The following is a 25,164-nucleotide window of genomic DNA, read 5'->3' on the forward strand; positions in this document are numbered from 1 at the left end:
ACGGGCCCTGCAGGCAGGGAAGCTCTTCTTTCCAAGCGCTTCTCACTCAGTAAAATCGCAACGTTTTTTTTTAAATGTCTTTCTGCGCTGGAACGGAGTCGGGCAGAGAGCAAGCGCCGATAAATATCTGCTCGACATTTCCATGAACTAACACCACGAGCCAGTGTTATTTTTAATAATGTAATGGGTAAAACAGTCCTTACTAAGGAAGGGCCGGGTCGCGGGCGCTTCTCGGGAATCTGCTAGGTGGGCACGTCTGTCCGGGAAGGCTTTCCGCGCACGCGCGGCTCGGCGCTCCTGCCGGGCGGGGCCGCGGAGCCTTGTGACGCAGCCTGGCGTGCGGGCGGGGCGCCACCTCCGGGCGCGCCGCTCAGCCTCTTCCGCTGCCGCCGTGGGAATGGAAACATCTGGCCCACGTGCCGGAAGCCCGCTCGCGGCGGCGACGGCGGCGCGCCACTCCGTGTCCTATCGCGCCAAACCCCTGCGGCTGTCATCGCGAGACGAGCTCGTCGAAATGGCCGCTTCCAGTCAAGGTAAAGGCGGGCGCGCGCACCGCCGACGCCGCGCGGAGCCGCCTCTCTGGGTCCCGGAAGGGGGAGGCCCGCGCGCCGGCGGGTCTCGGCAGAGCTCCCCCGGGAGTCCGGGCCGCTCGCGGCCGGGGAGGGCGCCCGGGGCTCGTCGCTGGCCCGGCCGCTCCCAGGGTCCGGCCAAGGTCAGGCGCCGGGCTGGGACCGAACCGCCCCGAGGCGTTGTCTCCGGTTGGGCTCGCTCAGCCTTCCGGCGCCGCCCCGAACAGCCTAAGCCGGGAGACATTCTGTCCTTGTTCTCGGAAGCACTCTGGCGCTTTCAGACGGAGGCGGCTTCTTTGTCTCTTTGCACGTTCGTCCCCAACACCTGGGAAGCTTCTTTCTGTGCGCAGGGAGCCTCCTCTTGCGCTTTTAATGTCTTCCAAAGAGTAGTACACATCGGATTGTACTTTGAAATCGTTTATTTAGTCCGCGTAGTCAGGAAGATTCCCTGTAATAAAATACACACGGGAGCATGACTTTTAAGTCATGCTTCTTCCCCGACTAATTATCCTGCTTCAGGTTATATTTAGTTCATTACTGGCTCTCAATATCCTATTGCTAAACAGAGCTATCATCGAAAACCCAATTATGTAAACCCCCCAATTACGTAAATTATGTTAAAAACAAAGGCAGTGAGGATATTCAGAATTCATCACTTCTTAATTATTTGCTGTGTTTCGCTGTTGTGTGTGCTCTCGAGGTTATTCACATGTATTGTGTCTATGTGGTGGAAACAACAGCATGGTGTGCTGCTGTGCGTCTCTTTCCAGCCCTTAGGGTCGTGATGTCACACCTACCGGGGGTGACTACATAGTGGAAATGGATGTACGCAGCAGATCACTCCCAGCCGGTTGGTAAACATTGACCAGCATCCCACCAAATCTAAGTGACTAAGGGGTTCGAATGCACAATTTAATTATTTTCCTGCGGAGTAGACTGCTCTCATTCACTTAAAAAATACAGGTTCAGGGACCCCTTTTGACTGGAGCCCCCTGTAGAGCTGATGGGCTTTGGTAAAGTTACATTAAAACAAAACTCAAAACCTATTCTTGTTTTCACTGATATTCTTTAACCCAGGGAGAGAATTTCTTCATCAACACAGCAGTAATGTCTTACTGTTGTGTTGTGCTGGTGCTTAATGTTACATTAGAAAAATAATTTTTCATGGCGCCCGGTGGCTCAGTCGGTTGAGCGTCCGACCGGTATCCGACTTCAGCTCAGGTCATGATCTCATTGTTCATGGGTTCCAGCCCTGCATCAGAGTCTGTGCTGACAGCTGGGAGCCTGGAGCCTGCTTCTGATTCTGTGTCTCCCTCTATCTCTGCCCCTCTCCTGCTCATGCTCCATCTCTCTCTCTCTCTCAAAAATAAATATTAAAAAAAAGAAAAATTGGGGCGCCTGGGTGGCGCAGTCGGTTGAGCGTCCGACTTCAGCCAGGTCACGATCTCGCGGTCCGTGAGTTCGAGCCCCGCGTCAGGCTCTGGGCCGATGGCTCGGAGCCTGGAGCCTGTTTCCGATTCTGTGTCTCCCTCTCTCTCTGCCCCTCCCCCGTTCATGCTCTGTCTCTCTCTGTCCCAAAAATGAATAAAAAAATAAATAAATAAATAAAAATAAAAATAAAAAAAAAAAAAAGAAAAATAATTTTCATGTAACTACTTGTGAAGCCATTAGAAGACCCAGTTCCTCACGTGTCCATATTTTGGTTCTGTTAAATTGGGGTCTGTGATCCATCTTGAAGTATATTTCGTGTCTGATGTAAGGTAGGGATTGCATTTTTTTCCAGTACAGATAACTAGTAGTTCCAACACAATTTGTTAAGAAGACTTTTTCTCCATTAAATTACCTTGGTGCCACGTTACTGAAAATCAGATGACCGTGTGTGTAGATCTACTTGTGGACTCTGTATTCTCTTCCATTGATAATATTTGTGTATCCTTCGGTTGGTGGTACACCGTCAAATATGGTAGCTGTGTAAGTCTTGACATTAGGCAGCTGTAGTATTCTGTAGCTTTATGAGAAGTCTTGAAATTCCTTTAACTTTGTTCTCCCCCCCCCCAAAATTGTTTTGACCACTTGCGGCACATTAGATTTTCCTAAACAACTGCAACGATATCTCCCATTCCAGCTGCTCTTTTCTCGGTGTGACTTTGATACTCCTCCCACTCAGTGATGGGATCTATGTATTCCCTCTTGAACCTGCATAAGGGTTTGTGACCACTTCTACAGAATGTGGTAGAAGTAACGCTGCATGGCTTCTGAGGCTAGGCTTCTGGGGCTAGGTCTTAAATGGTTTTCATAGCTTCTGCTTGGCCCTCAAGCTCCTTCACTCCATTGGTCTCTCACTACTTGCCTTGGGCCATCCACCCTTGAGCCTAGGCACCATGCTGTAAGGAAGCCCAAATTAACCTACATAGAGAAGTAGCCTGTATATGTCAGTGTGGGAGATGATTCCAGACCTTCTGCCTGTAAGCCTTCCAGCGGAATCCTCACACATTGTGTAACAGGGGTAAACTGTAACGCTATATCCTATCAGAATCCTGATCCACAGAGTTTAAGAGCATAATAAATGATTCTTTAGCTCCATGAAGGTTTGGCATAATTTGCCATAGTAGCTGGAACACTACTCAAGGGAGTCTTTTGCACCTCCAAATACATTTTGGAACCAGCCTGTCAATTTCTAGATAAAAACCTACCTTTTGACTGGGATGGTGTTGAGTCTATACATCAATATGGAGAGAATGAACATTTTAATAATATTGCCTTGCAAATCATAGTACATATCTCCATTAATTTCAGTCATTTTCACTGTTTCCCTGCAGTGCTTTGTTCTTTATAGTGCAGAGGTCTTGTGCGTATTTCATTAAATTTATCCCTGCATTATCTTCTCACAGAGAAAGGGATTAGACATTTTGTTAACTCTTTTTCCTTTCTTGGGCGAATCACTTAACCTCTGAGCCTCCATTTCTTTTTTTTTAATGTTTATTTATGTATTTTCAGAGAGTGCACAAGCAGGGGAGGGGCAGAGAGAGGGAGAGAGAGAATCCCAAGCAGTCTCCGCACTGTCAGCACAGAGCCCGATGCGGGGCTCTAGCTCAGAAACGGTGAGATCATGACCTGAGCCGAAACCAAGAGTCGGATGCTTAACCGACTGAGCCCCCCAGGCGCCCCTGAGCTTCCATTTCTTGATTAGAAAGTGGAGTTAATAAATAGTACCTTTTTTTTGTACCGACTATGTTCTGTGAATTTAATTAGAAATACGTATTTGTTGCTTAGCACATTTCCTGGTAAGCATTGTCTAGTAAGAGTTCAATAAAACATTACCGTTTATCCTTATTATCAATGGAGATTCATATAGTAGTAAGAATTTGTGAATTTGTGGGCTACTGAATAGTACTGAGTGACTCTTCAAAAAGGAGAGGCAAGGGCGCCTGGGCGGCTCAGTCAGTTAAGTGTCTGACTTCGGCTCAGGTTATGATCTCACGGCTCATGAGTTCGAGCGCTGCATTAGGCTCTGTGCTGACAGCTCAGAGCCTGGAGCTTTCTTTGGATTCTGTGTCTCCTTCTCTGTCTGCCCCTCCCCCAATTGCACTCTTTCTCTGTCTCAAAAATAAACAAACATTAAAAGGAGAGGCAAATGAAAAATTTAAGTGAAAAATTCATTTAAGATACTAATTATTACTAGCAGGCTTTTGTAGGTCCTTTGCTTGTTTTTAAATTCGAGAGGAAAAAAAAATCGAGAGGACAAATTAGAGCACTAATTCTAAATTGTCTAGTTATTTTTTTCTCTAAGGCAGCTATTATTTGTTGATTTTATTCTGATTTTTAAAAATTGCTATCCACGATTTCAGAGTTAATTTACTATTTAAAATATAATAATATTTAGAGGTTCTTATTACAATACCTGTTTCTTAAAAATCTCAATTGAGTTAAGAATTGTGATTTATTGTAAAAGTAAGTATTTTCTTATTCCGTATCTTAATTCTTGTAGGAAACTTTGAGAGAAATTTTGAGTCACTGGACCTTGCAGAATTTGCTAAAAAGCAGCCATGGTGGCGCAAGCTGTTTGGGCAGGAATCTGGGCCCTCAGCTGAAAAATACAGCGTGGCGACCCAGCTGGTAATTGGAGGTGTCACTGGATGGTAAGTGATATGAAAGATGTCCAGTATCTTTTTTTGCATGATTTAGTATTGCACTCGTGGGAACCACCTCCTTAACCAGTGAAAACACATGGACTTTTGTGAAATTGATCACTTAATGTGTAGCATTCATCTAAACATCTTGTTAAAGTGCTACTTAATGGTTGTGGTTATACACGTGAGTATTTATCACATTCCAGGCAGTATTTTGAGTATTTATATATTTCATTTCCTTTTCACAACTCTTGAAATTGGTGCTAGTATTATCTATCCTCATTTTTTTCCAGTTTTATCGAGAAATAAATATGCATCACTGGGTAAGTTTAAGGTATATAGCATGATGGTTTCATTTACATATATTGTGAAACGGTTACCACAGTAGGTTCAATGAACATTCATCATCTCATATACATACAGTAAAAAGAGAAGAAAATACTTTCTCCTTGTGATGAGAACTCTCAGGATCTACTCTCATAACCATTTTCTTATACAACAGTGTTAGCTGCAGACATTACATTGTACGTTACGTCCCTAATACGTATTTATAACTCCAAGTTTGTACCTTTTGACCACCTTCATCTAGTTCCCCCTCCCCCAGCCCCCTGTAACCACAAATCTGATGTCTTTTTCTATGAGTTTTATGTTTATTTTAGACTGTACACATAAGAGATTGCACATGGGGTGCCTGGGTGGCTCAGTTGGTTAAGCATCCGACTTCGGCGCAGGTCATGATCTTGCGGTTCATGACTTTGAGCCCCGCATTGGGTTCTGTGCTGACAGCTTGGAGCCTAGAGCCTGCTTCGGATTCTGTGTCTCCCTCTCTCTCTGCCCCTCCCCTGCTTGAGCTCTGTCTCTCCCTCTTAAAAATAAACATTAAATTTGAAAAAGTTTTTTAAATAAGGGATTGCACATATAAGATCTCACATATAAGTGAGATCTTGCAGTATTTGTCTTTATTTGTCTGACTTACCTCACTCAGCATCATGTCCTCAAGGTGAATCCATGTTGTCACAATTGATAGGATTCCCCTCCCCTTATGGCTGAATAATAGTCCATTGTGTGTGTGTGTGTGTGTGTGTGTGTGTGTGTGTGTGTGTAAATATCTCTCTATAGATAGATAGATCATATCTCATGTTTTTTCACCCATTGATCAACACATAGGTTGTTTCCATGTCTTGGCTATTGTGAACAGTGATGCAGTGAACATGGGGGTGCAAATATCTTTTTGAGTTCATGTTTTAATTTCCTTTAGATGTATTCCCAGAAGTGGAATTGCTGGATCATATGGCAGTTCTATTTTTAGTTTTTTGAGGCACGTCCATATTGTTTTCCACAATGGCTGTACCAATTTACAGTCCCAGCAAGAGTACACAAGGGTTCCCTTTTCTCCACACTGAGAAGTAGAGAATGCAAAAATACACAAATATGTAAAGTATGTATATAGATAGCTCATTTCCTTCTCACAACATCTCTGAAATTGGTACTGTAATCATTCTCATTTTATAGGAACTAAGGCTTAGAAGGTCCAGGGTCTCAGAGCCAGAAAGTGGTATACTAGGGAGCTAGCTGCTTGTTTCTTAGCTGTGTCAGATGATAACGTTCTTAATGTGACACAGCCTATGGATTTATTTGTAGTAAACTCAACAGGTTTAATAGATTTAGTCAGAAAGACATAATGCATCAATTTCATCTCTCCATTCTACATTTAGAACTCCCATTGTACAACATAATCTATAGAACAGTGCATATGATATTAATGAATACGTATGGAGTGAGCACCTGTTTAACACTCAGGTTGAAAACATGTGGCTGGCACCCCAAGAACTCTAGAGATGAATGCTGTCCTGAGCTCCTTGCTTTTCTTTTTACTTTTAACAGCAGTTCAATCAGGAAATATTATACTGTCGTTGATCTGCTTTTGAACTTTAAATAGACGCACTCGTGTATTCTTTTGAGTCTTCCCTTTTTTCTCAACTTCTTTCGTATACACGACCATGCGTGCAGTTGTAGTTCCTTTGTTTTCATTGGTGTTTAGAATTCCATCAGATGAGTATACCACAGTGTTCTTATCCAGGTGATGACTGACACTTGGGTTGGTTCAATTTTTGGCTAATTTAAACACTGCTGATATGAACACTCCATATAAATTTCCTGGTCCATACATATGCACTTTTTTGTAGGGTCTAGACCCAGGAGTTGAATTGCTGGGTCGTGAGGTTTAAGTGTCTTCAGCTTTGCTGGGTAATGTCAAACTGATACTTGATTTGAAAAACCACTTTCCAAAAGTGATTCTAACTGTTTGCCTCTACACAGCAAGGGTTGGTGTTCCTGATGCTGTACATTCTTGTAAGCACTTGGTACTGCCAGACTGAAAGTTTTGGTGGTCTGATCGTGGCATCTCACATGGGTTTCGTTGCATTTCCCTGAGTACTGGTGGAATTGAACAACTTTTACATGTGTTCCATGACCCTTCTGGACCTCGTCTTTGATGAAGTCTCATTTTTAATCTTTTGTAATTTTTCTCTTAAGTTGTCATTCTTTTTCTTATTGAGAGTTGTAAGCATTCTTTATTCTGAATATGAGTTCTTTATTGGTTGTACATTTTGCAGGTATTTTTGCACATTCTGCAGTCGATTGTCTTTTCATTTGCCTTTTGGTGTCTTTTGATGAATGTGTAGTATTTTCAATGTCAATTTTATCGATCTTTACCTTAACAGTTAGTAATTTTTATGTTCTGTTGAAGTAATTTTTTTTGCCTACCCCACACGCTAGAACTTTATTGTTTTACCTTTCACATTTACATTTATAAATCCACCCGGAATCGTTTTTAGTGTTTAGTGTTGGTCGACATTTCTTTCTTTTTTTCCATGTACGATACCCACTTGTCCCAACTCACTTTATTGGATATGCTGTCCTCCCCCCAGTGCTCTGCCATGTGTCAGACCTGCGTGTGTGTGTGTGTGTGTGTGTGTGTGTGTGGAACCGCAACTGCCATCTTGGTTTTTAGGACTTTCTTGGCTGTTCTTTATTGTTTTTTTAACAGTTTAATAAATTGGCATATCATAAGATACGGTTGTTTAGAGTATACAATTTGATAAATTTTGACATATACACACCTATAAATCATCACCACAATCAAGGTAATGAGCACATCTATCAGTCTAAAAGTTTCTTCATACCTCTTCATAATCCCTTTTATGCCTCTACCAACCACTGATCTGCTTTTTATCACTACAGATTACTTTGCATCTTCTAGAATTCTAGATAAATGGAATTATACAGTATGTGTTCTTGTTTGGCTGCTTTCTTGTGCTTAGCATGTTAACCTGGAGGTTCATCTGTGCTGTTTTTTTTTTAATCAGTTGTTCATTCCTTTTTATTGCTGAGTAGTAATCCGCTATGTGGATGAACCATTTTGTTTATCCATTTACCTTTGATAGATACAGGTTTGTTTCCACTTTGGGGGTAAAACTGCTATGAACATTTGTGTACAAGTCTCTGTGAATGTATGCTTTCATTTCTTTTGGGTCAATACCTGTGAATAATATGGCTGGGGATTATAGGTGGAATGCTTTAATTTCTTAAGAACTTGCCATATGCTTTTCTAAAGTGCCTGTACTATCGTATACCTCTACCAGCCCTAACACTTTGGCAGTATGTCGTTTTGATCACAGCCATCCTAGTGGGTGGAAAGTGGTGTCTCATTGTGGCTTTAATTTGCATTTCCCTAACGATTAATGATGTCAGCATCTGTTCATGGGTTTATTTTTGCCATCCATATATCTTTGATGAGGTATCTGTTTTCTTTTCTCCATATTTTTATTGGGATGTTGATTTTCTCATAATAGAGTTATGAGAGTTCTTCACTCCAGGTACAAGTTTTATATCAGATATGTGGTTTGCAAATAAATTCTTCTACTCTATAGCGGTTTATTATCTTAACAGTAAAGAACAGAAGTTCTGAACCTTGAAATGTAAGTTATTGGCTCTTTCTTTTATGCCTGTAGCTTTTGGTGTCATGTGTGAGAATATTTTCCTGACCCAGGATCACCATGATTTTCTTCCGTGTTCTCTTCTAGATGATATATAGGTTTAGATTTTTCGGTTAGGACCATGATCCATTGATCCATTTTGATTTGCTTTTTGTTTATGTTGCAAGGTAAGAATCTAAGTTATTTATTTGCATATGATATGTAATTGCGTCCACATGGTTTGATGAATAGACTATACTCCTCTACACTGAATTGCTTTTGCACTCGTGTCAAAAATCAATTAACTATATGTCTGTTTCTGAACTTTATTTTTTAGATTTTATTTTTACGTAATCTCTACCCCCACCGTGGGGCTTGAACTCATGACCCTGAGATCAAGAGTCACATGCTCTTCCCACTGACCCAGCCAGGCACCCCTGTTTCTAAACTCTTTGTTAAGTTGATTTGTCTATCTTTGTGCTAGCATCACACTGTTTTGATCACAATAACTTTATAATAAGTCATGAAATCAGGTAGCATAAATCTTACGTTGTTTTTCTAAGTTGATTTGACTGTTCTGGGTACACAGCATTTTCTTTTTTTTTTTTTTTAATATATGAAATTTATTGTCAAATTGGTTTCCATATAACACCCAGTGCAGCATTTTCATATGAAGTTTAGAATAAGCTTGCTGCCAATTTCTACAAAAAGCCTGATATGATTTTGACTGGCATTGCATTGATCCATAAACATGGTTTATAGATTGGTTTGGGTTTCTTTTAATTTCTCCCAGCAATGCTTTGTAGGTCTTGCACATCTTCTTTTTGATGCTATTGTAAATGGTATTTTAAAATATCAATTTTGGATTGTTCGTTGCTTATATATAGAAACACAATTGGAACTCACGAACTGCAAGATCATGACCTGAGCCGAAGTCGGACACTCAACCGACTGAGCCACCCAGGCACCCCTAAAAGTTTTTTTTAATTTTTTTTTAAGTTTATTTTTGAGAGAGAGAGAGAGAGAGAGAGAGAGAGACAGATCATGAGCGGGGGAGGGGCAGAGAGCGAGGGAGACACAGAATCCGAAGAAGGCTCCAGGTTCCGAGCTGTCAGCACAGAGCCCGACTCGGGGCTCAAACCCATGAACTGTGAGATCATGACCTGAGCTGAAGTCAGTTGCCCAACCGACTGAGCCACTCAGGCACCCTGCAACCTAAAAGCTTTAAGGGATTTGCTCAAAATTAGTAAGTGGTAGAGGTAAAATTTGAATCAGGGTCTTTCTGAGTGCAGAGCCTTTTTTCCTTTCTTATGTTGTATAAGAGTGGGAAGGAGCTGGATCATCCCAAGGTAATTACGATCTGAACATTGTTAGAAGTACATGTTTCTGTGTATTTGACAGCTTGTCGACTTGTCTGATGTTGGTTTGGTTTTTGTAGGTGCACGGGTTTCATATTCCAGAAGGTTGGAAAGTTGGCTGCAACAGCTGTGGGAGGTGGATTTTTTCTCCTTCAGGTCTGTATGTGATGTGTTCTGGGGTGTTTGGAAGTCCTCCTTGCCCATGGGGAATGTGATGTGAGGAGCCGTACTTGAGTCCTGGCTGTATTACACTAGAACAGCCTTTGCCCTTGTTTTCAGCGTACTATCTGAAATTCTAGTGAGCATTTGAGTCCACTTTCATCAACTACTAGTCACATTTTATTTCATAATTTATAACACGGGGAATATTCCTTATCATAGTTCCCTCATAGGGTTTTCAAGACCAGTTGAAATATGAAACATGATTTCAAAAATACGAAGTGTGATGCAAGTACCTTGTGATACTATTATTTTGCCCAGGGCACATTGATCCCAGAGCAGCCAAGGAGACGAGGGCTAAATGATATTCAGTCTTGTGTGTTTGGCCCAGAGTTGATTTCAGAACTACTGGGTATTGATTCTCTGAGGCAGCATTTGGCATTGCTTTGCACACCTGACTCCACATTGGAATCACCTGAGGACGTTTAAAGACCGCTGGTGCTTGAGACCTCGTTCCCCCGCCACCGCCCCTCGATTCCATAGGAGGTAGATGCAGTTGCCCATCTGAGTACTTGTACACTCGTGGAGAAGCACTGCTCTGTAGGAGACAGAACTTGTTGGATTGTGCCACAGTCTCCAAATTCCTAGCCCTTTGCCTCCTTCCATGGTTGACAGCCCTCACTTCAGCAAGGTCAGTGCTGCCTTCAAACCGCAGGTGCAGTGAGTCTCCCAGATGGGTCAGGGGAAGAAGGACCGTGCAGGAGGAGGGGGCTGGTGCCTGGCGGGCCAGAGTAGAGGCCGGGGCCCGGCTCAGTTGGGTGTAGTATTTCTCTCTCACAGTTTCCATGGGTCAGAAGTTCGGGGAGGGGAGGGTGTGTGCTTGTGGCCGGAGGTCCCACGTAGTTACACAAGGGAGGTGGCTGCAGCAGGGCCGGGCCTCGCTTCCTCTCTCAAGGAGGTCAGGCTTGCTGCAAGTCGTGGGCCCCCTCATATCTCCCCCTCTCTCCTTCCTCCTGCCCCGTGGGGCAGAAGTGCAGTGACAGCTCTCTCCCTGGGCTCCCCCAACCCTGCCCCAGACTCTGTAAATACCTTAATGTTGCTTTCAAATATCTTTTTTCTTTCACCTAAAGCTTTCTTCACTTGAAGTATAATTGACATACAATGTGAGTTTCAGGCGTACAACAGAACGGTTCAGTATTGATATACGTGACAGAATGTCTCAATCTGAGCGTACCCTCTGTTTTTTGGAGGGGCAGTGACTGACAGAAGCAATTGCTACTAGAAACGCTTCCTTGTTGAGGGAGGTGAGACCTGGAGAGTCCATGCTGTGCACTCACGCTACCGGTCACCGGAGGGATGTGGGTGGCGCTAGGCCTGACGTTTCACACAGGGATCCAGGTTCCTTTCCTTCGTACTCGTCATTGTGCTAGCGGCATGTAGTGAGTCTTCCCTCAGTATTTGTAGTGTGGCATCTGTCATATGTTAATCCAGACGTGTGGATCTGATTCGAGTTGTCCGGTCAACTTTCTACTTGATAGTTGGTAATACAGGCTCCTCCCCATATCATTCAGGAGCATCGTGGCTGCTTTCATAATTTTTGCTTGTCCATCTAAATTTTAGAACAGGCTTGTCAATTATTTTCAAAAATTCTGTTGAAATTTTTACTGGAATTGCATGAGAACGATATAGATAAATTTGGGAAAAATTAAGATCTTTTATGATAATGAGTCATGTGTGAATATGTACTTTCCATTTATTTAGGTCTTTAATGTCTTTGCATAGAATTTAAAATTTTTCATCCATACATCCCGTATACCTCTGCCTTGATTTCCTTCCTAGACACCTTAGGGCTTTAGTTGCACTTGTGGCTTTCCTTGGCCGCTCACCCTCAGCCCCCAAGCTTTCCAGTTGGACTTAGAATGGCACAACTAATAACGTGGGACATCTTTTCCTGTGCTTATTTGCTGTCCACGTCTCCTTTTTGACAAAGTGTCTATTCATGTCTTTTGCCCATTTTTAAATTGTGTTGTCCATTTCTGTACTTTTTATTTTGTCCCATTAAAGGGATATTAAAGGGTTGTAAATCCTAAAATCAGGTAGTGAGATTCCTCCAATTCTCTTCTTTTTCAGAATCATTTTAGCTGTTCTAATCCCTTTGCCTTTCCGTAGACCTTTTATTTTTATTTTTTTTTATTTTAGACAGCATGTGAGCAGGGGAGGGGGTAGAGGGAGAGAGAGATAGAGAATCCACATCCATGCTGAGTGTAGAACCTGACACGGGACTTGATCCTACTACCCTGAGATCATGACCTGAGCCGAGATCAAGAGTCATACATGCAACCGACTGAGCCACCCAGGTGCCTTCCATGTACATTTTAGAAGCAGCTTGTTTGTGTATCTGTAAAACCCCTGCTGGGGTTGGGATCGCAATAACTCTGTAGCTCAACTTGGAAAGAATCGGATATCATTTCTTCATCAAGTTTTCAATTCCATGTGCATGGCCTGTCTCACCATTTATTTGTTCATCTTTAAATTCTTCAGCATTTTGTGGTTTTCAGCATGCAGATCCTATTTGATTTTTGTTTCAATTTCTATCTAGTATTTATTTTACAGCTATTATAAATCATGAATTTTATTCCCATTTCCAGCTGTTTCACTTGCTAGCAAAAAGAATACGATTGATTTTGTGTGTTGCTCTTGTATTCTGCAGCCTTGCTTAAACTCCCCTTTTTCCCCAAATGAGGCAGTTTATTAACACAGCGTATGTTTTAATGCTTCTTGTTGGCAGCTGCCACCTGTCTCGCATTCTGTCCACATCTCTCTGTCCCTGAGGTGTCAGTTTGCAGCCCCCATCTTGGTCCCTTTCCACCATTTTATGCCCCTCTAGGGCTTGGAGGACCCTGCAGGCCACACTCTTTGAGCCTCTGTTGAAGTGGCTGGGCATGACCCCACTTCTCTGATGTCCCCTGTAGATCTTGGTCATGGAGCTGATGCCAGCGTCAGCCTGGAGGTACAGCTGTCATGCTGTGGAAGCAGCTCGTGTGTAGAACCAGTTCTCATCATAGGGAGCAAGCTCTTTTTCTTAAGTTTATTTATTTATTTTGAGAGGTGGGGGCAGACAGAGGAGAGAGAGGATCACAGGCAGGCCCCACACTGCCGGTGTGGGGCCTGACGCAGGGCCTGAACCCACGAACTGTGAGATCATGACGAGCTGGAGTTAGATGCTTAACTGACTGAGCCACCCAGGTGCCCCTGAATTTCTTTTAATGTTTATTTATTTTTGAGAGAGAGAGAGGCAGACAGAGTGCCAGTAGGGGAGGGGCAGAGAGAGAGGGAGACACAGAGTCTGAAGCAGGCTCCAGGCTCTGAGCTGTCAGCACGGAGCCCGATGTGGGGCTTGAACCCACAGACCAGGAGATCATGACCTGAGCCAAAGTTGGACACTTAACTGACTGAGCCACCCAGCACTCCAGTTTATTTTTTGTGTTGGATTCTTTGAGATTATGTAGACAGAGATGTCTACAAATAGCAACAATTTGCCTCCTTTCTGATCTGGAGAAGAATTTCAGTTTTTATGAATACTAATGTTTTGTATATTATATGGACTGCAAATACTTTTTCCAGCCTGGTTTGGGTGGGTGACTGGTTGGTGGTGCTGTGAAATAAAACAGAGACTAGAGGAAGAGCCACAATGCTCTGTAGGAGACTACAGAGAGGAGAGTTTCAATTTGAGATACTTTGAGAAATCCAAACTTCGGTGGAGAGAAGCGGTATCAGTGGAAGATTCATTGGTGGGGTATAATCAGTCTCTTCATTCCTGGGACAACATTAATCCATCAGAAAACAACATACTTGAATCATTTTTTTTAACTTTATTTATTTTCAGAGAGAGCACAAGTGGGAGAGGGGCAGAGAGAGAGAATCCCAAGCAGGCTCTGCACTGTCAGTGAGGAGCCCTGTGTGGGGCTCGATCTCATGAAGTGTGAGATCATGACCTGAGCTGAAATCAAGAGTAGGACCCTCAACTGACTGAGCCCCCCAGATGCTCCTACTTGAATCATTTTTATCCTATTCACACATTCTCATTGAAATTGGTTTTTTTGAGTTTTAGTGTTTGTGTCTGCCGTCTTTATAAAGTGAAGTAGGCTTATTCTATATGTATATTTGGTCGTATTTTTCTCAGTGCCCAGTATATGAAGTTGCTCGTAAGAAATCTCTGTGCAGCCATGTCCTGGAGGATTTCTTTCTGAGCAACAGCGATGACTACATTGTCAGAAAACTCGTGCTTATGTTGGCTCGAAGGTCAGTAAGGTGTCTTCACCTGAAATCTTGAGTTTGGGTTTCAATTCTGATTTTCATCTTACCATTTTAAACTAACTTAAAAGTTCTTAGTGAGGGATAAGAGTACAAATAAAGTACAACAGTTGCCAGCGGTCACCGAAAGCCAGTCTGTTGATCTGGCATCAGGCATGGGGTCTTGCACATAGGGTGGACACTGAGATGTGGAGTGAATGTCATTGTCATGCAATGAACGGGATGGCAGATGTCTCCAGAAATGGAAAATCAGATAGGTTTTTGATAATGTGCTTCAGTGATTAACCCGAATGAACAGAAATAACAAGCCTGTCTTTCTTATTTCTTGCTGTCATTATTGAAACTCTAGCTTGCAAACCATACTGGGTACATCAAGATTGACTGGCAGCGAGTAGAGAAGGACATGAAGAAAGCCAAGGAACAACTGAAGATCCGTAAGAGCAGCCAGATACCCAGCGAGGTCAAAAGCAAAGCAGAGGAGGTGAGACTGTTTTGTTTGCCTGCAGTGTGAAAAGTGTCAGCCTTAGATGGAGTACCTTCACCTCAGAGGCCTTGTTTCACAGCCAGGTAATGTGTTGGTGGCCTTTATCAGTGACTGAGAACACAAAGTGATATGTGTACATACGTGGCTGGGTCATGCCTTGAATTAGTTCTTGTAGGAATTGGGGCAGTGCGGCAAACGGCATATAGATGGCTTTAAGTCATACTTTGTCTCCATGCACACCCTTCTCTGAAATGTCTATGTTTTACACATACAGAGAGTAGCAGGAGTATCCAGCCCAGAGGTGGGCAAACTTTTTTCATAAAGGGCCAGACGATAAATATTTCCAGCCTTGTAGGCCCTGTGGCCTCTGTCACAACTACTGAGCTCCATCACGTTGCATGAAAATACCCACAGATGATATGCAGACAAGTGGGTGTGGCTGTGTCACGAGGAAACTGTATTTCAAACAGGCAGCCGGCTGGTTTTGGGTTACAGGCTGTATTGTGCCAAGCCTGCTCTACCACATAGAACCAGGTCTGGTTATACTGGCTGGCGCTTGGACAGGAGAAGTCCTTCCTTTTCAAAAGACTGTATTGCGCTTCTTCTTTATTACCTCTAGAAGTATGTTAAGGGTGTAAGGAAATAAGTGCACTGAAGTGGGGAGCAAGAAATAAATAGGATCAAGGAGTCAAGAAGGTGCCTTCTACCTTGCACGGCCTGGAGCCATTCTCTTCTGGATTCACAGAGAAAGGGGTTGGAATGAGTGCAGAGGGAGGATTTAGAGGTAAATTGCAACAGGCCTTGGCCTTGAAATACTGCCAAATGATGGTAACAAAATAAAACAGGTTAAACCCAGAAGGACTGAGATAACAGGAAAAGAATGCCAGAAGACAAGAAACGTCAGCAAATTTTTAGAAGTTGGAAAGCAGATAGATGAATGGTAAATGAGTTAGCAGACTAGAAAGTACTGAACGGACAAGTCCCCTCGCCAGCCGCATAATGGCAGTCTCTCTGTGGTGGTGGGTGGCAGGCCGAAACTGGTCCTTTGTCCAGAATGGAAAGGAGCATCTGTGAGGGCCCAGGAGTGCAGGTGGTCCCTCCCACTCCTATCCCCCCGCCTCAAGCTCAGGGTTATGAAACTGACACTGTTTTCATTTTCCCAAAAGTTTATTGTTCAGGTGTTTACAAAAGTAATACATGATTGTTGAAAACTTCTTCAAAGACGTGGGAAGTGTATATAGTCAAAGGTATTAGCCTAATGTTTGATTAGAACTAACTGTTGACTCACAGAGGGAATTTGTTACAAACTAACCAAAAGGTTTGTAATTGATTCCACAAATTTTTGTATTCCTGTTCATGGTCTGGAACTGTCACAGGCCCCGGGGTTAGTGGCTGGTTCCCCCCTCAGAGCCCATGCTCTTACCTGGGAAGCCAGGGAATGAGGATGAGAAATTCAGTGTTTAGCAGTAAAATCATCGGTGACTTTGGCAACAGCAGTTTTGGTGGGGTGGTGGGTGGAGTTGAAGGCCAAATGGTAGCGAGTTGAGGAATGAGTAGGAAGTAAGAAAAAGATAATGAATGAAAACAATTACTTCAGGAATTCGTATGATTTTTTTCACTCCCCCTGATGGTAGATGGCAAAAGACAAGGCCTCAAGTCCAGGGGACAAGTGGAACTGACATAGGGAGACGTAGACATCGTGGGAGGAAGAGTGCTAGAGAGCCCCAGAGGAGAAAGCTGGGGTGTGAGTGGCTTAAATGGTTGGGAGATGAACTCACCACTTTGCTTGAGTTCATGAAATGATTAGGCTGGGATATTGGATGTGTTGTCGCAATGAGTGCTTTTCAGTTTTAATTTCTTTTTAATGTTTATTTATATTTGAGAGAGAGATAGAGACAGAGCACAAGTCGGGTAGGGGCAGAGAGAGAAGGAGACACAGAATCTGAAGCAGGCTCCAGGCTCCGAGCTGTCAGCAGAAAGCTTGACGAGGGGCTCGAACTCACGAACCATGAGATCATGATCTGAGCCAAAGTCAGATGCTTAACCAACTGAGGCACCAAGGCGCCCCATCAGTGAATGCTTTCTAAGGTGATAGCTGTACTTGGGGAAAAGAGGCAGTCTGAATGACTTACCAAAGGTCTCTCAAATGGAAATTGGTCATCGGAGCCAAAGGGTGCTGAGTGCATGTTCTGAGCTGCAGATGAGTAGACAGCAGGTAGAGGCTTTGTGAACTTAAGATATCCTTATTTTAATCATCTTCTGATGCGTTGAGGTGTGAGAATGCAAATCCGTGGCATCTAATTGAGAAGAGGCCTCAGAGGGGAGTGGGTGGGTAGATGGACAGATGGACTGATGGATGGACAGGATGAGTGGGTAGAGAGATTTGGAGAAGAGACTTCAGAATGAGCAGCCTCTATTGAAAAGTAGGTGTCAGAGAGAATGGAAGAAGTGAATTTGGAAACTGTAGGGGCACCTGAGTGTCTTAGTCAGTTAAGCATGCGACTCTTGATTTTGGCTCAGGTCATGATCTCACAGTTTGTGGGTTCGAGCCCCATGTTGGGCTCTGTGCTGACAGTGTGGAGCCTGCTTGGGATCCTCTCTCTTCCTCTCTGTCTACCCCTCCCCTGCTCTCTCTCAAAAAAAAATTGTGTATATGTGTGTATATATATATGTGTGTGTGTATATATGTATATGTGTATATATGTATATATGTATATGTATATATATATATGCATACACACACACACATATATATAAAATTAAATCGTAAACTGTCACCAGTTTATTGAATACAGCTTTATTCTTTTCCCATAACTTCCCCTGTGAACTCTGTCCTTCCCTGTTCCTGAATGAATTCTCAGGCAGATTTCTTAGCTCTGTAACAGACATTACTGAAGACCGAATCCAAGGAGTTGCCTTTGGCTTCTCCTTCTAATCCCTCATATGGCTAGTCATCCATTCGAAGTCCCATCTTGAAACCATCTCTTGAATTTCATCACTTCACACCCCTGCTACCGCCTTGATCAGAGAGCCCATGGTGTGGGGATTGCATAGGGTAAAAGACACGTGATTCCTAATAATAAGGTCCTTAGCAAAACAACCCATTTGTGCTCTGTTCTGTTTCTAGGTAGTGTCATTTGTGAAGAAGAACATTCTAGTGACTGGTGGATTTTTCGGAGGCTTTCTACTTGGCATGGCATCCTAAAGAGGTCAACTTCACTTCCATTATTCCTGTGTTTTCCAGCCAGCAGCCTCTACACTCCGTCATAGACATCAAGTATCTCCTGCTTCTCTTCTTCTGTGCCTTCCTCCCTGCTGCGGCATATCTGAATGGCTTCTATAGGCATCTGTCGGTACAAGTTGATATGGCCCTACTGTGAGCTCGATGGCAACGGAAGAGACCATAGACGTTAGCTCTTCTCCCAGCACACTCCCCACTTGACTAATCTGTAGGTCAGCAAAAATGTTCCTTTCCCTCCTCCGATATAAGATACTTAACAGAGCATGGTATAAGATGGCCCAGCTTGGAGGATGAGTGGATCCTCAGAGGTTGTCCCAGACTTTCTTTGGAAAGAAATAATAAGCATATAGATACCTTATGTGTTGCATGGAAAGGAACTGAATATATTTGCCTTTAAGCATGAAAGACTTGGTATCTTGGTGTCTACTTTCTTTTTTTTTAGTTGCTTTTAGATTACAGAAAGAGAGCTATTTATATGCTTGCTGTAATTATCCTGACCAAAATGGCAGAATAAGCACTATAATTGAAAAATCTGAATATGGAATGAACTTGTGCTGAGCTGAAGGTATTGTGTTTGGAGGGAATGTCTTTAGGGAAACCAACCAATAGATACATCGTTGAATGGTCAAACTTAGTGAATCACTTTAGGGTGTTAAGATACTATCCAGGGATGTATTCCACCATAAAGCAACTCATGGCTATTTCCACAGGGTTTTTTCATGGTGAAATAAGTGACTTTAGGTGGGAGACGGAAGAAGCTCTTGGATTTTTATCTCATAGGAACGGTTTTAAGCTTTGAAACGTTAAGTATTATTTACCTCTTGTCAAAACTTTAGGGGTAGCCATAGTTCCTGTGTGAAATTCTACTACTTCTCTACCTAGTTGGTATGAAATATCTCACATTTGAGCCATAGTTTTAAAGAGCTGGTGTTCCAGGCATTCAGAGTGGAGAACAATAGCAGCGACATGTGTGAAGTAAATTATTGCCATCCTCCAACATAATGTGCTGTGTCAGTGACCCCACCTCTTCGAATTATTCTTCAAAATAAAAGTTTACGGACACATACACATGCTTAGAATCTTAGCACATTTTGTTATAATGACCCGTTACCATGTCTGCAGCCTCATCTAGAATATCCACTTCTGGAGGGTAAGGCTTGTGTCTTCACCGTTACCGATGGAACTGAGCACTTAGTAGGTGTTCAGTGTTTGTTGAATATATGAATGATGACCTCATATAAATGTATCCAGAAAAGGGACTGATCTAAAGAATTCTTGGAGACTTTTTGAGTTCTGAGAATGCAGAAAACTTAGAATTCCTAAACTTGCAGCTGATTGTTTGCAAAATGTATGTTTTTAAGGCCTTCTTTTAAAACATTTGCCTTTTTACTAATCTTGGGAATGATGTATTGAATTTGTAAATTGTAGCTACCAATGGATGTGTGGAACTTTTTAGAATTCATCCACCTGGATTTTTCCCCTTACTTTAAGGCAACATGAAAGTTTTGCTTATAATTTGTATGAAGCATCCTCAAATCATAATGGTATGAGGCTCTGTGTTGCATATTTTGTATAAGAACTTAAAAACTTGTTATTACTTTTTATTATGAAAACGTATATGAAAACTTTATTATGAAAACAAATATATCTAAAAGTAGAGAAAGTACAATGAGCCTCATATATCTTATCACCTACCTGCAGTGATCATCAGATTATAGCTGGTTTTATCAAGTGTTTTGAAACAAATACAGATGTATCATTTCATTATATTTAAGTACGTGTCTCTAAAAGGTAACAACTGTTTTTAAAAATCATGAATACAGTACCCTACTGTCATACCAAAAACTTAACAGTAATCCCTTAATATCATGAGTTATCCGGCCAGTTTTCAAAATTTCCCATCTCCAAGGTTTTACATTTTGGTTTGTTTGAATCAGTATCCATATGACATATACCCACATTGCATTCAGATGGTCTGTTTAAGTCTCTTTTAATCCTGTATGTTCTTTTTTGTTTGTTTGTTTGTTTTTGGCCTGCAATATATTTATTGAAGACACTGAGTTATTTGTCCCTTAATTTTCCCCATTCTGCTTCTGAGGCCTGGGTCCCTGGATTATGCCATGTCATTCACCCAGCCCAATAGAATGGTGACTGATTTACTTAAGTAAATCCTAACTGAAGTGCCCTGTGCCCCTGTGGGTTGCGTGACAGGGAGAGTGGCCACTGGCTGCCTCTCTAGTGGGGTGGGAGTTGCCTTATATCCATCCGTTTTTCCGTGATTATTGGCCATGACAACAGAGATGGGCAGGTCATTCTAAGCTTTGAGCAGGTTGTCGTAGATAATAGGTTGAAATAAGATCCATAGGCCTCTCCTGAAGTTTATTCCCAGCTGGCTGCTTCTGGGGCCCTAAGGTGCGCGGTGAAGGTCAGTGTTGCAGGTTGGCCTCCCGCTGCCGCCGTGAGAATGAGCCTGAGCTCTGCCCGCCGCTTGTGGCTGTGCTCTGGGGCCTGTGGGGGAGGACTGGGTGCGCGCATTTATGGAGTCGCTACTTTGAGGCCCTGTTGCCAGCGGCATTGCTTGAAGATGGTGAAGTGGGAGGTAAGATTTCCCCCCAAAGAACAGCTGCCAGCCCTTCATGCAAAACCGAGCTATGAGGAGCCAGCAACTATTTTTTTCATTTGATTACCGAGGCCTGTTTAGCGAGGCACGCTTTTCTCCAGTACCCCGGGTGCAATAACGTGTTGGGCTTCCTTTTTAGTGGTGGAGGAAGAGACCGGTTTTTCCTTGACCGACAGAGGTATGCGGCGTGGCCGGGGTTTTGGCGCCCCCTGCTGGCAGGCGTGTGGTAACAGCACATTTGGGCCTGCCCTACCCGGTGGTCGGAACACTCGTGAGGTTTTTCTCCCCTTTGCCTCTCGGCCCCGTGCATCCCACCGCGCCCTGTCTGTCCCCTCCCGAGTCACCTTGGCTCCTCCCGGCGTCCTCGCACTCCGGGCCACCCTCTGACCCACAGTCGCTCCCGCGATGGGACTAGGTAGGATGGGGACGTGGGCCTGATAAGAGCAGAGCTCTAATGCCTGAGTTCCTTCTCCCTGAAATTCGCCCTGGTGTCAGAGGAGAGAGGAGAGGGGAAAGGGGTCCGGGATCGCTTTCAGTTTAGGGCTGCTGCCGCTCAGCCTCAAAAACAACTCCAGTGTTTTCAGTCCCGCTGAGGTGCCGCGTCATTGCTGAGCAGCCCGGTTATCATTAGTGTCATCATCTTAAGGTACGTTTTCTTCCCGCGGCCTTTGTGGACTTCACGTTTGCTCCCAGTCTCTCACCACTGAGTTTCAGGACATTCATCAAACCCCGGGAGTCTTGGCTCCCCTCCCCTCCCCTCCCTCGGTCAGAGTGCCCCTTACTGGACCTGGTCAGTCCCTGTCTCATGGATGCTGGCAGAAGACAGGACATTAATGAAGTTGCAGAACAGTATCCTAGAAGGAACAAACCTTTCGGAACTCTAGGAACTCTGGCTAACATACTCGTGGGTTGGGTGCTTCAGGTTTCAAAATGTGGCTACTGTATAGTTAACTACTGTAAGAATGTTCTATCATCCTTTGACACTCGGCAGCAAGATGGGCACGGCCAGTGGCTGGGCTCTTATTTGAAAACTCTACTTTTCTATAGTTTTAGAAAATACGATAAATCTCGACTTGACAAAAATGATATAGAGATGGATTTGAAATTTCTGGAAATCACTAATGCTTCATGATGCTCTCAGTTTCTTCCCTGAGGGAAACTCCACGAAGGCAAAGTTAGGCTGCTGCCCTCTCTGCTCCTTCCACCAACATATCTGCATGGTTGCTTTGTCATGAAGTCCAGGGATGGGGCCTTCTTAATCAATCACTTATACAAGGTTAGTGTGATCTCTTGGGGAATTGGGCAGAAAATATATATCCTATCCTGAAACTGATTTCCCAGAAATCATATGTTCTGTGATGTTTACTTCTTAAGGAATCATGAACTTTAAGAGCACTATTTTTCTAAACACACTTGATAGTGTTCCATTCTTTTCACGTTAAAAACAGTCGACTCACCTTATTGACTCACCTCAACTGTCTACCTTTCTGAATTTAAAATGGTAAGAACTACTATTAGGATTATTGAGAGCAGTGGAATGTTACAAAGTACTGATTTCACCGGTCGGGTTCCTCGGGGCAGCCTGACTTTTGGACACACCTCATGGGTTTCTCAAGAGCAGCCGAGGTTGACAAGCACTGAAGCACAGAGTTGGAACCTGGTGCTAAAAAAGTTAGAGCTCTGCTGTTAAGTGACTACTTAACAGACCTTTAAAGCCTTTTAAATTAAGTGCCATATAACCGGAGGCCTTCTGGATACCGAACACAAGTGTGATATTACAGTTTATTAAATGGTTAGAAGTTGTGGGGAGTGGATGCAGGGAGGGGAGTTGTCACATAATGGTAGATCAGGAGCTTCTGTTGTCAATGGGTGCTGAAGTTCTTGGGTGAAAAGTAGTGGGGTATGGCCCAACATATCACCCCACAAATGACATACCCATTATAAGGGGGAAGACTGACTTTCCAGTGGAAAGTTAACCAAGTGATTCACCTTGGCACCGCCAGCCCACTTAGAGGCTACAAGGGAGGAGACCATGGTTCTCACCGTCCCAGTTCCTCCCTGGAGACTGACATTCAGCACTAACCATGGTCCCTAACACATAAAAACACTGGATGAATGTTCAACTTCTCTATTTTATTAGTGGCTATTTTATTTTTCTGTGTGCCATGATAGCTGAGAAGAATCAGATTTAAATTAATGTCTGCCAATAGATGTTAACTTCAACTGAGACAGGACTGATTTTACAGATAGGAAGGAACAATGGATTTGAGGCTTTAAAAGGCCTAAATAAAGTAGTATACCCTAGAAGAAAAAAATTCAAAACAGTGTGAAACTTGAGTAGTTAACTCAATTAAAATAGTGTTTTTAATAAAGCACAGTCATGTAGTGGTTCCTAATGTAAATCCTAGTACCACTATCAACTCATAATTTTAAATGTAATTTATATTTTTATATGATGTAAACATAGTTGTAAATGTTTTATTAAATTGTTTCAGTCTTAACACAAGAGTTCACGTAAATGATTTCACGAGAACGTAGCACTGTCACCTTGGTCTGTGGATCAAACATCTCTAAGGCAGCATTGCTCCACGTCTCTCTGGAGAACGTTCACCCTCAGAGGTGCTGTCTGCAAAATGGGTTTGCTGGGCACACTGTGGCAAGTACTGCATACAGTAGTCCTTTCCAAAGGATCATAATTTACGGTAGCATTTTAAAAGCTTTGAAGTCTTACAGGAAAGACACCTGTTCCCTTATGTCCAACCTGGCATTCTCCAAACTTATCTGCCATGGAAACCTTTTCCCCCCTTGTCTTATAGCAATTCCTAGAAACACTTTAGGGAATGCTGCTTTAAAAGAACAGTTGGTCTCAAATGATAATGGTATTTGAGTATCGGGGTCTGCCTTATCTTAGTCCATTCACAGCAAGATGGCCGTCTGTGAACCAGGAAGGAGGTTCTCACCAGACACTGAATCTGCCGGGGCCTTGATCCTGGACTTGCAGCCTCCAGAGCTGTGAGGAATACATGTCTGTTGTTCACAAGCCACCTCATCTGTGGCATTTCGTTGCAGTGTGAAGGGCCTGAGACAGGCACACAGCAGGATCTGTTTCTGCTCCCGCTTAGACAGTCATCTTTTTCTTTCTTTGGTTAGCGGGGAGGCAGGGTGGAATGATGGTGGTTCTAGCATCTGTTTGAGGAAAGGCAATGGCCTGTTTGCTACTGTCACTCCAGTACTACTACATGAAGCCGCTGACAACTGTCAACAGGCTTCCTTCAGCAGCCTTGTATTACCATCATCAGGAGCTGCTGTAATGTTTTGATTATAAAGATATAAAGAGTAGATAAACCATCTGAGAATTCTGTTGCTACCTGACTTCCAATGAAGCATTTTTTCCCCCAGTTTTCTCATGATAAATTAGGGGTCATTAACCATTATAAGAGTCATTTCTAGGCCTTTCCTACCACTCACTGAACAAATATTAAGTGTCTTCTTGCTAGGCCCTGTGGTGGCGATGTAAAAGTGGAAGGAAATGCTCTTACTGGCATCCGAAAGGGTACTTTGCTCGGAATTACTGGAAATGCAGCAGGTACGGAGTTGGGTTAGAGACATCTTTGAATTTCGCCTGCATTGTGTGGAAGGTATCACAATTGTGGCACGGCAGGGGCGTCTTCCCACCTAGCACAGGACTAATTTTAGGAACGGAACCAGTAGTCTGAAAAATGCTAAAGAGAATGCATTAACACCTATGTTTATAGCCTTAATACATTTAGTACTCTTATGTGTTTCTTCCAACACCACCAAACAATTCTCCAATTCTCAGCAGACACTGACTAGATAGCCTACAGATTCAGTTATGACCCTATCTACCTGGAATCAGTGTCAGATCCCACAGGTTAAGGGCTCAGTCCAACAAGAGTGCCCCCAATTCAGACACCTGTCAAGTGCAGATTGTCACCTGTGCTTCTCACTCACTGGCTATAAATGTCAGCTTCCCAATGACATTCGCCTTGGGTTTGATTCATTTGCTAGAGTAGCTCACAGAACTCAGAAAAAACATTTACTTAAACATTTACCAGCTTATTATAAAGGATACAGATGAACAGCCAGATGGCGAGGTACATAGGGTAGGGTCCCATGCAGAGGAGCTCCTGTCCAAACCCAGTCCCTTGGGGTTTTTAAAGAGGCTTCATGGGGCGCCTGGGTGGCGCAGTCGGTTAAGCGTCCAACTTCAGCCAGGTCACGATCTCGCGGTCCGTGAGTTCGAGCCCCGCGTCAGGCTCTGGGCTGACGGCTTGGAGCCTGGAGCCTGTTT

General features: G+C 43.3%; 1 protein-coding gene across 1 annotated transcript; it reads left to right on the top strand.

The window, feature by feature from the left end:
- The first annotated feature begins 369 nt into the window (after nt 1-369).
- Nucleotides 370-19,300, top strand: FUNDC2 (FUN14 domain containing 2). Its single transcript, XM_058713293.1, has 5 exons — nt 370-533; nt 4,558-4,708; nt 10,115-10,190; nt 14,857-14,988; nt 18,119-19,300. The coding sequence occupies exons 1-5, from the start codon at nt 398-400 to the stop codon at nt 18,194-18,196; spliced, it is 573 nt and encodes a 190-aa protein (XP_058569276.1). The 5' UTR covers nt 370-397; the 3' UTR covers nt 18,197-19,300.
- The last annotated feature ends 5,864 nt before the right edge of the window (nt 19,301-25,164 follow it).

The sequence above is a fragment of the Neofelis nebulosa genome, chromosome X (assembly GCF_028018385.1).
Source record: "Neofelis nebulosa isolate mNeoNeb1 chromosome X, mNeoNeb1.pri, whole genome shotgun sequence".
NCBI classification, from domain to species: domain Eukaryota; kingdom Metazoa; phylum Chordata; class Mammalia; order Carnivora; family Felidae; genus Neofelis; species Neofelis nebulosa.

Bases quoted from the DNA above. Each gene is read 5' to 3' on its own strand.
- FUNDC2 (XM_058713293.1), top strand. From the start codon at position 398: ATGGAAACATCTGGCCCACGTGCCGGAAGCCCGCTCGCGGCGGCGACG. The intron at 534-4,557 runs GTAAAGGCGGGC...TAATTCTTGTAG, and splicing joins AATGGCCGCTTCCAGTCAAG to GAAACTTTGAGAGAAATTTT. The intron at 10,191-14,856 runs GTCTGTATGTGA...TTGAAACTCTAG, and splicing joins GTGGATTTTTTCTCCTTCAG to CTTGCAAACCATACTGGGTA.